Raw genomic sequence first — 14,253 nt, 5'->3', positions numbered from 1 at the left:
AACAGATTTGACATGTTGATGCAGTTGCATACTAGTTTTAGAACATTCTGAGTTTTGTATATATGGCTGTGACAGCTACCATATAGTTTAGAAATCTGTCAGGTACAGAGCAGTAAGATTCAATTGAAGAATAATACAACAACAAAAAAAACCCCAACACAACAAACCATCACAGGTATTGATTAGATATCATGAATAGCCTGCAGGGCAGTAATCAGCACACTTTTGGCTGTGTGGTTCTCCAGAACACCCTTACAAAAGAAAAGGAAATCTAAGGGCAAGTATATGAGAATGAATCTCAAAAACTCTGATCAAACACATGCCTCCTTCAAAACAGAGCTTGACACTGCTTGTTCTCATACACTACAGGCTGACCTGCTGAGGATTACATTGCAGTCTTTGCAAGTTACCCAAATTAAAGAGTTCCTGACTATCACTGTCCACTGAAGTACTCAGCAATAATCACATAGGTTTTGCAGAATTGCATTAACTGCCCCAAGAAACCTAAACCACTTATTACAGCAGAGATAATAATAAGTCTTATATAAGCTCAAAAAACATTGATTTGGCTTTTTTTAAGTAGTGCTTTTTTCCCCATCTCTAAAATAGCCTTGCTTAGAAGAGGAGGAGGGGGAAGAAGGGACATGAAAATACACTGTAGATCTGCATATCTTAAAATCTTGAAGTCCTGGGACTACTAGATGAGATAGCATGACAGAGTTCAAGTTCACTACCTCATCCAGGATAAACACTGTACTGATGCCTTTAACTCCTAAAAAAACCTACTCAATTTTAGGATAAGGAAAAAACATGAGACTTCTTAACATCTGTCTCTGAAGCACATCTAAGGGACTCTTTCTTTTCACAGAAAAGAGATACCACTAAACTGGAGTCACCAGGATTTATTCTACCTATGAAAACCAGCAGACATATAAAACTGAGGTAACTACATGGTTCTGGGCTTAACTGGAACACAACAGCAGTTGTGAAAGCTGTGAAAGGGTTAGCTTCAGTATTCAGGAAAGCAAAATTAGGGGGGGGATACAGAAGGCATCTTCCAGGCCCGTATCCTCCAAGCACCTAATTTTGTGTACAAGGGCTTCTGTAATTTCATAGTTTATATATCAGATACTTTACACAGGAGACATTAAGATCTTGCTTTCTCCTCCTAACTACAATCAGGAAAACACAATTTGTCAACAAGAAGTTTTAAAATACATTGTACTTTGAGTTAAATCTAGTGATAAATATTCAGGTTACCTTTTATACTAGGTTACCTTTTAAACCTGAAAATATGGATTTACAGGTTTGAGATTTCTGCCTCACCACCTCAGGCACTCCACAGTTCTTGTGGCTGGTGACCATAATTATGTCCTAAACTCAGGATTCCAACTCTGCTATACTAGTCCTTGCCAGCAAGAATTGACAAAGCAATCTTAACTATCAACCCAAAACTACTAAAATTGAAAGAACCTCAACCACACTAGTTAACTGAATGTTTATTTTCAAACTAGCAGGTACAAGATACATTTAAAGCTCTCAAAAATTTCTTGTTGCAGTGAATTTGTCTGAAATAGACATTTGCAAAAGGTCTAAAGCTTGGTCAGACTGACATACCATATCACTTACCACTGTTTAAGAGCAATCACATAACTTCAGGAAGCAAGAACAGTAAGTTCCTCCCCTCCTCCCCCTGCCATGGTATACTTCATCACAAGACTTTTTATGAGTAATTTAGCACAGAACCTTTCATACCTGCAGACTTTCCTCATACACAGTATTAGAACCAGCTACTCCACTGTTGTAGCCTCAGTATCACAGAAAACACCAACTAAAACTATGCAAAAAACCTAATTTTTCTCTAGTACCTTTAAGACAAAAAAAACCACAAACAACTGTATTTCCCACATTTCCTTTGGATTCATTGAGGTTGAGCTTTCAACTGTTTTACCACTCTCTGGTATTCTGCCGCTTCCCAAATCTGTCCTGAAAACCAGCCATGGCACAACACTGTAGCTGTGTCAGATCAGGTCAGTCCAAGGCAGCAATACCTTTCTCTGCATGATGTACAATTGTAAAAGTCATGTAAAAGATAAGAATAATTCTAGATTTTTAAATGCATATTCATACATGCAACTTCCCTAAGCTGCATTAATGTGCAGCATACTGCATTCAGTCACACCGACTGAATCACAGATGTTGAAAGATTTGTAAAATATGTAGCTACCTTCTTCCCCCATAAAATAGTTTACTTTCTTATTTTTACTCAGAAGTCTTCACATTACCTACCAGTGACTATCTCCCTTTTCCAACTGTGACTACAGAAAGTAGTGGCTTCCTACTGTAAACCACAGCCCACTTGGGGCAAAGAATGAGGAGAAAAAACCTCACAGATCTTCTCTTAATAAACTAGCCTGAAATATGTTTTAGTCGTCACCATCTACAGGCTACCCACTGTTTGAGACAGTAAACTAAGCTTTACTTTTATCACCAGATTCCTTCATAAGCAGTTACAGTCTTCAGCACAATTAAAATCTTGTATGATCACAGAAACAATTCTGAACTGCAAAATAAAAACGCATATAAAGTGAATTAATACTGCTGGCAAGGGAGAAGCATTTGTGGAGCTCTGTGGTATAACCTGTCTCAAAACAAGTCTCAGTTGCTTACTTTTGAGTTGAGGGAGGGAACTTCTTTCTCTCCCTACTTCATCCCCAATGAAGTACACATGCTGAGGAAGGGTTATCCCTTAAGGAAAATCAATTTCAGAGTTTGTGTGTAAAGTACAGTTAAAAAGGAGACCTTCAAGGGACATGGTTCATATAACAGATAGAATTTACATCCAGAACAGCCACAGTGAGACCTAGCAGCAGCTGACAGAAGGAGAAAAATAACAAAAGGTTACTCAAACAGTATTACCATTTTATTTATTACAAGTTATAATTTATACATTTTGCTGCTAAATCATAGATTTTCAGAGTCTCCTTAGGTTGTATCCACAGTGAAATATTGAACAGACTTCAGTAAGAGTGATAGACTAAAACAAATTAGTCCAGATGTTTCTTTAAAATTAAACACTTTAGGATAAGTTTTGCATGCTTTAACAATTCACCCATATTCTATATACTAAGTTGCTTTTATGCTGACTTGCTTCTTGGTTTAGAAGCTCATGTTTACCAGAACCTGTCTTCATTTGCTGAGCAGATGCAACCCAGGAAGATCCTCTATTTAGCATAAATAAAGGTGGGCACCTTTTGTTTTGAGAGGGGAAGAAAAACTTTTAGAATTTGCATGCCATTAAAAAAAAAACAAAACCAAAACAAAACACAAAACAACAAACCACCACAAAAAAAACCCCACACACAAAATAATCCCAAACAACAAACAAGCAAAAAACCTTTTTGAAAGCTGTAATTGGAAGTTAGGAGGATAAGAGCAGCCACTACTTATAAACACAGTAAACCATAGAGAGGTGAGAGGGTTGGTCTGGGTTTTTTTAAACATCAGACTCTTACAGTGGGTAAGTATAGCTGTCAAAAACCTTGAGAGGAATCCTAGTTATTTTTTATGCTACTGTGCTTCTACACAGACTTGTGCCTCTGCTTAATTCAGCTCACTACATCTTTATATTTTATATTTTCCTCCAACATCTGGATTCCCTCTGTCAGCCATGTTTCTGGCTGAATTTCCTTCAAATCTGTATTAGCATATCTTCCAAAAGACTTAATAAATCAAATATACTTCTGCAAGGCAGATTATGTAATCCTTTAACTAATCAAAGCACTGGGAAAAAAGAAACCAAACACACAAAAAAAAACCCCACACGAAAAAAAAAACAACACACCTGCACAGTGAAAATGAAACTGAAGCATCATGCTATTACTCCCTTCCTTCCCTCACACATATATAGCAATCAGGAACAGCAAGTAGTCCATCATCCATTTAGCTCATTGGTATTTTCCTGCTGGAAGGATCTTCAGCACTACTCTGTAAAGCACCTAGGAATACTTCTGACGGTTTTAAAAAAAGAAGTTTATTTTACACGCATTAACATGATCATAAACCAAAAGCTACTCTCTCCATCTACCCAACACAGATACCCTCCCTGGCAGGCTTGTCATTTTTGCTTTCTAATGGAGTCATTTTATTGTAGGCAAGAAGCCTCAGGCATTTGTGCAGCCCATTACTCCTTGCTGCCCACATTCAGATGGCTAATCTGTGATCAACCAGAAGCTTGACAGACAAAAGGAAGAGGCAGGAAAACAGCACACATGGTTGCGTGTGCACACACACACTTCAGCTACACAGTGTTTTGACAGTAGACCCAAGAACCAATCAGACACACATTTGATTGCAGTCCTACATAATGCTTCTGTGGTTGAAAACATGTGTCCTTTAAAGGTAGATAAGCTGGGGAGACATATTTAAAAAAAAAAAAAAAAAGCTTATGTAGGATGCTTATTAAGATACAAACCCGGAAGGCTTTACTCAGTAAGTGAGCATCTTGGAACCTGAAAAGTCACAAATGTCTTTCTATTCTGAGGATTTGCCATACAAGACCTTCAAAATGCTTTAAAAATATTTGCAAAAGTTAGACAGATGAAATAAGGGCTAAATATAAGTAACTGTAAACTACTAGAACAAGCATTTGGCAAGCTTTCAATTTCAGCACTTCTGTTTTCTTACCTGCTCAGAAAATAACTACATTAAAAAAAAAAAAAAAGTGTATATTCTTTCCAGTATCCCAAACTATTGACACCATACATATGCAAAAAGAAATGCAGCGAAATTATTTGCATATTATACTGCATAATGAGGAACTTCAAAATTTATTTTTAAAAGAGGTTGGGGTAATTAAATGGAGAGGCTTGCCACTTCATGTCAAAATAAACGAAAATTCCTCTATTTCTTGGAGTTCTTAACTACCTTACTTATGCTATTTCTGAAGGAAAATAGAGTCAAATGCAGTACTTGCAAAAATATTTAAGTATCAGATCTAAAGGCAACAGTTTGCATCAAATACCTTGTAAGAATTTTCTATTACGATTATAAAACTCTGCTACTGCGTTGTCACAATTTTTATTCAGCAAACTCTATTTGTATCCTTTGCAGCTGGAATGCTAAAATTGTCCCTCTTCTGTGAGCTAGCTTAGCTCACAGAAACAAAAAGTCTGCCACCGGTTTTAGTCAGTAACATGCTGAGGTACAAACCTGGCCCATCCTTTCAAGAAGTCCCTCTCTATCATGTAACTACCACATTAACTAGGCAGGCTGATCCCTGAAGGCATGATTAATCACGTGGTGAAACACAGAGAACCATGGCATGTTATACTGCATTATGTGTCACTGGAACTATTTCCCTTTTCCTATGCTACAACTGCCAATTCAATTTTGCTTCTCATTTTTGGTTATTATTCCACTTTTCTGCAGAAAGACTCTCCCAGCATTTTGACTGCAATATAGAACCAATTCTGTCTTACTTCCACTATTTGTTGTTAGACGTATTTAGAATTTCAGGAATACAGGAATATGCCAATTTAAAATCTGGGAAAAGTACAAGGTAAGCCTTACCACAAAGAGCAGAAACTGTCAGAATAGTCTTCTGTAGAACTAGTCTCTGTGATTTTTATCATTACAACACTGTTGTGAATGACAAAATTTTACCTTGTGTTACCATAGGGAGCATTCAAGACAGGTTATTAAATTACTAGATATAATAACTATACATGTCTACAAAACAAATTCCCATTGTGAATGCAAATTTACTCCCAGCACTCAGTAGCTAAAATGTGTCAAAACAGGTTATTGTAACAAGTCATCCAACCATCATCTACTTCTATCTAAAGTTTAAAGTTGGGAAGAAGAGTGTCTTCTTACTGCCTTTGAGTCACAGAAATTCTGAAACACCCCCCCCCCCAGTCTTTTCCTGCAGGAAGAGATTGTGAATGCAAATTTACTCCCAGCACTCAGTAGCTAAAATGTGTCAAAACAGGTTATTGTAACAAGTCATCCAACCATCATCTACTTCTATCTAAAGTTTAAAGTTGGGAAGAAGAGTGTCTTCTTACTGCCTTTGAGTCACAGAAATTCTGAAACCCCCCCCCCCCCCAGTCTTGTCCTGCAGGAAGAGTACTTCTCCTGTGGCAGTTTGCAGCACCTCAACAGCAGCACCATCCCTGGAAGTACTCTACAACCTTATCTTTCCCTCCCACATGTACAAGGTAAGAGAGGGGAAAAAATACATTTGCATATGTAATTATGGTGTAGTTCAGCAGTGAGCAAAAAATTACTGGAAGTTGAGAACCGATATGCCCAATGACCACACCTTAGTTTTTCAAATGAAAATACTTTGCAAGGAAGGGGAAGGGACAGCAGCAGGGAAGGAAGCCAGTCATTACAGCTCCAAAATTGCTTCAAAGTCTTATTCACCACCTCATGCTCTTTGCAGAGCTAACTGTACCTATGTCCTTCCTGTGAGCAATAATCTAAGAATTAATCCATTAGTATGTGACTAGCTCTGTTTCACTTGAATTTAAGAAATAGCTGTATCAAGAACACTAGGACAAAAATGAAAGGCTACATAAAAACAAGCCAGGATGGAAGCCTAAACAGATTACATATTCTGAATCCTCCTTTTCCAGTCTAGAACTTCACATGACTTAAGAGTAGATAGGATATAGGAACTTAAGAGAATGAAAAAAAAACAACTAAAAATGGTCTTGAAGGTGGGAAGAAGGAAAATTTGATACCTACCTGAAAGGACACAAGGCAGAAATTCTTCAAGGCATTGAGAAAGACTGTTTAAAAACAAGTGTATAGAACAACTCATCTTCTTTATGCTTTAAGGCATTAAGAAAAATGTTATGTTAGATTGAGGGAGGGGGAAGGTGTTAGTTAGGAAAACAGAAAAACTCAGCTTGCTTCTTTAGGTCAAATCTACCTGTCTGGCAAAAAACAACATAATGCCTATAATTAAGGTCTGATTTTTCTGTTCTTTAATTTGCACTTTTTCAGATTATTTCCTCAGGCCTTTCTTCTATCATGTCACATTTGTGATGTTTTGTAATTTCATTTTGCTTTCTCCCATATACACTCTGTGGACAGATGTCTCTACAAAACAGAACAGAAAACTGCCCTCAGTGTCTGTCAAACAGAATTTGAAAGGCAATGTTTGCTGAAATAACGAAAACATTTCATATCATCATAACTGAAGGTGCTCCTTAGCATCACTGGCCCAAATAGCATTTGATACTAACAAGGATAGGCATACCAGTTCATAGGTAAAAATACTCTCCTCCACATCAGATTCCTTTAACCCCTTTATTTCAGGGTCATCCATGAATGTCACTCTCAGGATCATGGTGAAAGGCCAGTTTTGTAATCCTTTTATCTCTGGCACTCTTGCCAGCTCCTCTAATGTTCTTTGCCCTCTGATACACTCCAGTATCGTAGGGTTCTTAGCATTTAAAGAAGTAATTTTACATGTCCTTTCACTCAAGAAGGACTGCTACTTGTACTTACAGATCCTAATTGGATAGGATGGAATGTCATCTCAGCACAGGATAAAATTTATCTCTTTTACTCTCTCTCCTCAGTCATAATTGAGCCCCCTAACACATCCGGAAGAATATATTCATCATTAGACATGTTCATTTACTCTTCGTAGTTCTCCAAAAATAAGACAGATGGAACAGACTGAAGGAAGAAGAGAGGGAAATGCTACCAAATAGAAAGCAAGTATTTGTAAAGGAAGCAACAAAGGATGCCAGTTTTCAGGTTTTAACCTTTGGGTGACAGCAGTTTTTAATCAAACTGCTTTGTAACAAGAGGGGTAAAGTCCTCACATCAAGGAGATGGTGACAGCTGGGAATGACAGCTGAGGAAAGAACTGAAACAGGCTGCTTTCAAATAGTACTGATTTCTCAGAGATTAAATAGCATATTTTTAGTTAACTTCTGTTGCTCTGAAAAAGCATGTTAAAAGATACAACTATACCACAGTAATGGCACCAGAAACAAGCACAGAGCAAGGCAAACTAGAATGCCTCCTTTCTTCCCTATTTGGCAGTCCTTTGGGAAGAAATGTACAAGTCTAAAGAACCCTGGTTAATATTTCAGCACTAACCAACTGAAACATTTGAATTACCGCCTGACCGCTCCACATGTAAAGACACAAACTTAGCAAGTTTCTTCTTTCTGCTCTACCCCCACCTATCCTCCTAACACGTGAACATGAGCTGTCAGGTGCTCACGTAAGGAATCAGATGTATAGGCCCAGATACAGGAGGAGAAGATCCAGTACATATATTTTTACTGCCTGAAAGGTGCTTACATACTGTTGAGATGAAGGCAGCATTTTTCTCAGGAGTACTGAAATATTTAAAACGCTATGCAGCACCTAACTGTAGCCACTATTTTATCCATCAAGTCTCCTCTTCTTGACTGGGCTTCCTGCTTTCCTTGACGGTCACACAGGAATTTACTTACCTATGCCAGAAAGGTACAATCAGATTATTAAATAAACAAACTGATGCTCAACACAAAAGGAAAACTGAAAAGAACCCTAATTCTTCTTTATAAGAGGAGGACAAGCAAAGGTTAAAAAGCTGCAACTGTGAACAGTTTTTAAAAATATCAAACTTCTGTTACTCTTTTCAATTACTTAAAAATAAAACACTAGGAATTAAGACAGAAAAGCAAAGCAAGACTGTGAGAAGTTCCTATGCACTTGCTAATTAGCTCAAGAACTATTCTGATAAAGTCAATCAGAGGCAATGGCTCAGTGAGAGGCTTCAAAAACTTCCTAACGTAAGATGGAAGCAGGAGAAGAAAAAAAAAAAAAAAAATCACAGAAAACTACACAAACAATACTCTCACAGAGTCCCCCAATAACTCCAGTCTTTCAAAACATCATCTGTCTACTGAAGTCAAAGCTATTTTCCACTGCAATCTTCTCGTGCAGCCAACCAGGGCCCAGATTCATTCAAAGCCACAAAGATGCATCGGAAATAAGGTATCAAGCCTTCAGTGAGCTGCAGACTACTCTCTCTTCCTTATTCCATGCTCCCTCCCGAGACTCTTCTTTAGTCATTACCGGCCCAACAAAACCAATACCCAATTAACAATCTCTATCCAGATTTTAACCTCTATGAAAACAGTCTTCTAAACACCCCAAAACAGAGTAAAAATGTTCATGTTAACAGTGTAGGTCTTAAGCCAATTCCCTCCTGTTGCTTTTTGCTTTCATTTGCCTACACATCAATGAACATAAGGTTTGGGAATACAAAAAACACCAGAAAGCGAAATTCTACTTCTCCAGCACATCATTATATCAACATTGACTATGCAGACAGGAAATATCACCAGTAAAAATACTATCTTAAGACTATCTAAAAATTGCACAAGACAATTGAGTTTTTCATATTGATACTTGCTGAAAGTACAAGTATTCCAATACAATAAATATGAAAGGGTTTAAATACATCAGCTAAAGGGAATAGTAACTGCTCAATGATAAATCTGTTCTTTCTCTTTAAGGCTTTCCATAAAGCCAAATGCAAGGGTAGTCCTAAGGATTAAAAATGGATTGAGACTCATTCTTGCTATGGACTTCCCATGTGACCTTGGACAAGTCACTTGAGAATTTAGTTCTCAAAAATAACAGGCCTATTATAGCCGCCAGAATGAAGCATCAAAATTTCTGAGACCACAGATGCAAGCCATGTCCTTCTTACTTGCTCATACCAGAGAAGATCTTAACCTGGTAAGCCCTTTTGAAAGATGTAGGTAAGTATAACCAGAACTTCAGGAACACTAAGTACTTGAAAGATAATCTGGAACTGTGCTTTGAAAATTGGAATGAAAGCTTACTAAAACCAGAATGAGTTCAGTGTTTCAAGCTCTTGCTTTGTACATTTGCGTAAAACTTATCATGAGTAGAATCTTTATGATCTCTAGAGATGCAGTACGTACTGTTAAATATTGGATTTACAGTCAACAAAGCACACCGTATTCTAATCAGCTTGCAATATCAATTAGTTAGCTTTTGAAATTACTACCACCAACTAGTGAGTTGAAAGCAGTAAGCCTATATTTTTGGTAAATAATACAGGCTGAATTTAGAAGTAGGGATCCTTAAGAACCATTTGGCTAGACATTGTCGTTCCAGCAGTTTCTCTGCAGCAGAGAGCAGCTGCTCAAAAATCAGTTAAAAAACAAACCAGCAAAAACCCCACAACCCAAGCTTTACAGAAGCTGGATTTATTTCTTTAACATAGTAATAGAGTCCCAAGCACATTAAAAATGCCTGCCACCCCTCACTGGCATTTTAAACCCTGTTAAAACATATGTTTCCACATGAAGAAAGGCATTGCTCTGATATTTTTACTAGTTTACTCCAGCCTCTCTTCCCCACCGTAAAACTTCTATTGGAAGAAATGACAGGTTAATACCACCACCTGAATCCCAGTGGGGAAGAAGGTAGAGGAGGCTGTAGCACCCTTCCCCTGAGCAGCAGAGGAGTCTGCCCGCAGAGAGCAAGGGCCCAGCTGAAGTCAGTAATGCTGCTATTAACAGGATCCAGAATAAAGCCCAAAGTCGAGAGAAAGACTCAACAGGGAGGGATAGCTGATATAACAGAAAACATTCCACAAAAAATTCAGGCTGAGTTCACAGAAGTCAAATCACCAGACTTTCAACTAAAAAAATGTCATTTGAATGACTTCTGTGATAGGGAAGCCTATGTCAAAGGGAAAGTTTCATCTGCTTGCTACTTTTCATACAACTGTTTCAACAGCATGTTTTACTAGAGTCCTACAAGCAAGCAAAACTCTTCTCAGGCAACTAATCACCTTAAAAACCCTCTACCTCAGGTAGCTAAGTACCTTAAAACACCCTGCTTCACAACTGGTGAAATAACAAGCACTGATTACTAGGAGAAAAATAAACAGATAAGGACATTTTAAAGTGTATACCTATTATATTCAGTAGCTAACATTAAAACAGAAGTATTACTTGGAGAGATTTCCCTGGACTCAAACAGTTAATTCAGTTGTCCATGTAGACCTGTTCACCGTGCCTGGAATTTTAAATCAAGCTACATTCCTCAATTCCCAAACTGCAAATCTAAATTAATGCTAGAGTGAAAATATGACATCTAGTGAAAAAGAAAGGGAAGGGGTAAGAGAAGAAAGGCATGACAAGTTGTATCCCAAGCATCACTAACACCTGACATCCTGCCAGTAGTTAACACTTTGGAGCTGAGAGAAACAGATCATGCCTTTGCCTTATTCAAAGGCATTTATGATCTTCTTACAGTCCTTAGATTTGTAACAAAACTTTATATGAAATTATTATCTAATAAAAATAAAACAAGAGGAAATCCTACTGTAAAGCAACTGAAATAGCACTCTAACAAGTTAACATACATAACCTTTTAGCAGTGAAACCACTGTTATTAAGGGGTAAGAAAAAAAGGTTCATACCTTCTCCTCACATATACCCTAACAGCATGCAGAATTTACTTATTTTCATACATTCCTTTTACCATTAAAAATGCATCTGAAGACATGAAGGCACACATTATTTTCAGAACATCAATATAAAAGGTTGGTATCTTTTAAAATCTCTAGTAAGGGAAGTTGTAAAAGTTTTGCTTGTTTTACTTGTCTCACAGCATTGCTGAAGAACAAGACGTGTTACTTTTAGTTTTGCTGTTTAGTAAGACTTAGGACAATCCTATAATATATATAAGAAATGCTAAGAAAGCAACTAATCCTGATCCTGCAAGCTAACTCAGAATAAGAAAACCTTTGCTGACACTGAATCTATTTAAAGTTCACACAGGATTTGCATAGTGTGACAGTGCAAACGACTGGCAAAAATCACATCACTCTTTTCTCCTCCCCATTCCCCTGTGAAAAGAGGAGGAGAAAGGGAAAAGGCAGACAGGAAGAATGATTCCCAACCAGCATTATGTTTCTGTTTCATCAGAACGGTGCTACTGTCCCAACACTTTGCTAACTCTTTTACTGTAGTGGACTTTTTCACGTTCTGGCCAGAAGTAAGGAGGATGACACCGGATAGCTTTCTTCAGGTATGAAGCACCAGATTTCCTTGTAAGTGGACGCTTTAATGGCAGAACCAATCTGCTCTTTCGCTGATCTCCTGTAGGGGCCAATAAACAAGGTAGAAAAGGATCCAGCTCTAGAGTTAAGAACCTAAGACTGCCTTTCCAGCTACAGCTAATGCATCAGGATGGCAGCCTTAAGTTCTAGTTCCTGAACACATAGAGGGGGCAAAAAAGAAGCAAAAGTTTACAGTACAAGAATAGCTGTATTAAGTTTATCAACAGATAAACAGAAGGAAAGCCTACAGTACGACAACTCAATTGCCATAGCCCATTATTATTAACTAGTATACTGGATGTCAAGTGCAATCTCTCTCTACTAATCTCACATTCTGCGGCAAAGTGAGGGGAAAAAGGTAACTGGAACAGCATAAAATTGGTTTAGTGTATACTATGAACAAGACAGTTGCTGAAGCACCTCCTGCACACTGATATCTCTTTAACAGAAGATATTCATCTATACAAGCAAAGTGCATTTAGATATTCAGAGGAAAAAGAAGTCTCATACCTTCCTATTTTAAAGGTTAAAGGGTTAACATTTTTCTAGCCATTTTCTTTAGTAAACACCTGCAAGTAAACATAAACCCACTGCTGAGAAATCTCTATTATCCAGATTCTATTATCTACTGATCCTAATGCATCAAAGCACCATGACTTAAGTTGATTTTTAATTCCTCAAAAAAAAGGAACCAAAACCAGCCTAAACCAAAACATACTATGATTCTATCTTGCAGAACTACTTGATAGAAACTCGGAGGCTTTTTGTAATAAAAGGGGTGCAGCAACGAGGTCCGAAAGTGATGAAGATGAAACATACCTGGAATGATACCATCTTATACACCTTTTGTTTTCTGCAAGTGATACGTGCTGCAGACAAAACGTTTTGTGCTAACAGCCTCAAATCTGGTTTTCTAATATTAAGCACAAAGGAAAAACACTGACAGCAAGCATGGTAAATAAATCCCTCCCTTGAGAACGAAAGCAGCAGACAGGAGGGGGCTGACATGCATGCAGGAGAAAACTAAACACCATCTTTTTTCTACCTGCACAAGTTGCCATTTGCTGCAGCAATCAAGAATCTCTTTCCCCCGTTGATTTCAAAAGCTAGGTTTTCAGACAATTTCTCTCTCGAGTCATCTGTTGATATGCTCTAGGAGTACGATATTCATATCACTGGATCTTTAAGAGAAAAATCCATTTTCTTTCCTGTTCAGGTAAACATGTTTACAGCTCCTGCACAGACACTGGGTGGTTCAGACTCACATGTCACACACATGTCGTCAGCAACAAGAAAAGCCCCTTTCTCTGATCATCAGCATTTTTAATAAGGTAAAGAGAAAAGCACTTTCCAAACTTACCTTCAGCACAGCCAAATCATGAGCTAAATATAAATATTTACACTAGGACAAGGAATTAATAACATGAGCATGCAAACAAAAATACTTGCTAGAAAACGCCAAGAGCAAAGATAAGAAAACCCTCCGAAGTTCAAAGCAATCAAATCAACTCGTTAGCCCCTGGAAAGGCCATTATTTATCACCACGTTATGGCCGAAACAGTGAGGATTAGAGAGGAGAATGATCGTGACTCTGATCTATTTCAAAGACCGTTCACTGCGTACGAAAACATCTCGGATCGCAGGCAAAAAGCCTTCCTATCTGTGACCCTGCACAGGAAACGCCACACAAAACCTAAAATTGCCAAGGAAGGTTACAAAATCTCTCGCTTTACATCCTATTGCGAAGAGTCGCTACAAGAAGCAAACTACTTCTCCATTTTCCAGAAAATAAGTACAGAGTGAGTGTTACTAGCGTTTATTGCCCCCGCCGTGTACCTTCCAAATGCATCTTAAAGTAACACACGTACCAAAAGGGAAAAAAAACCCACCCAAACAAAACCCACCGAGCCAACCCCACAGCAGCCCTCAAGTCTGAAATGTAAATGTAATTCCTTATATAGACTGCAGCAGTTGGTCACACACGCACGGAGAGCGGAGCGGGGGCCCCCGGCCAAACCGTTACCACCCATTATTATACAAACAGGTACCTCCGAAGCCAGAGGGAAGGGAAGAAACTTCGCCGCCCGCCCCCGCCGCCCGGGAGCAGCCCTCCCTTCCCCACCGGGACC

The 14,253-nt window shown here is 38.2% G+C and overlaps 1 protein-coding gene across 1 annotated transcript in view; it reads right to left on the bottom strand.

The window, feature by feature from the left end:
* ZEB1 (zinc finger E-box binding homeobox 1) overlaps positions 1-13,402 on the bottom strand; it is a 121,719-nt gene extending 108,317 nt beyond the window's left edge. Inside the window, exon 1 of the mRNA XM_010007037.1 lies at positions 13,390-13,402. Within this exon, the coding sequence (XP_010005339.1) occupies positions 13,390-13,402 (13 nt within the window). The remainder of the gene's footprint in view (positions 1-13,389) is intronic.
* Between the last annotated feature and the right edge of the window lie 851 nt (positions 13,403-14,253).

Source organism: Chaetura pelagica, unplaced genomic scaffold (genome assembly GCF_000747805.2).
Source record: "Chaetura pelagica isolate M959 unplaced genomic scaffold, ChaPel_1.0 scaffold17, whole genome shotgun sequence".
NCBI classification, from domain to species: Eukaryota; Metazoa; Chordata; class Aves; order Apodiformes; family Apodidae; genus Chaetura; species Chaetura pelagica.
The sequence above is the reverse complement of the archived record's forward strand: the minus strand, read 5'-3'. Positions and strand labels throughout refer to the sequence as shown.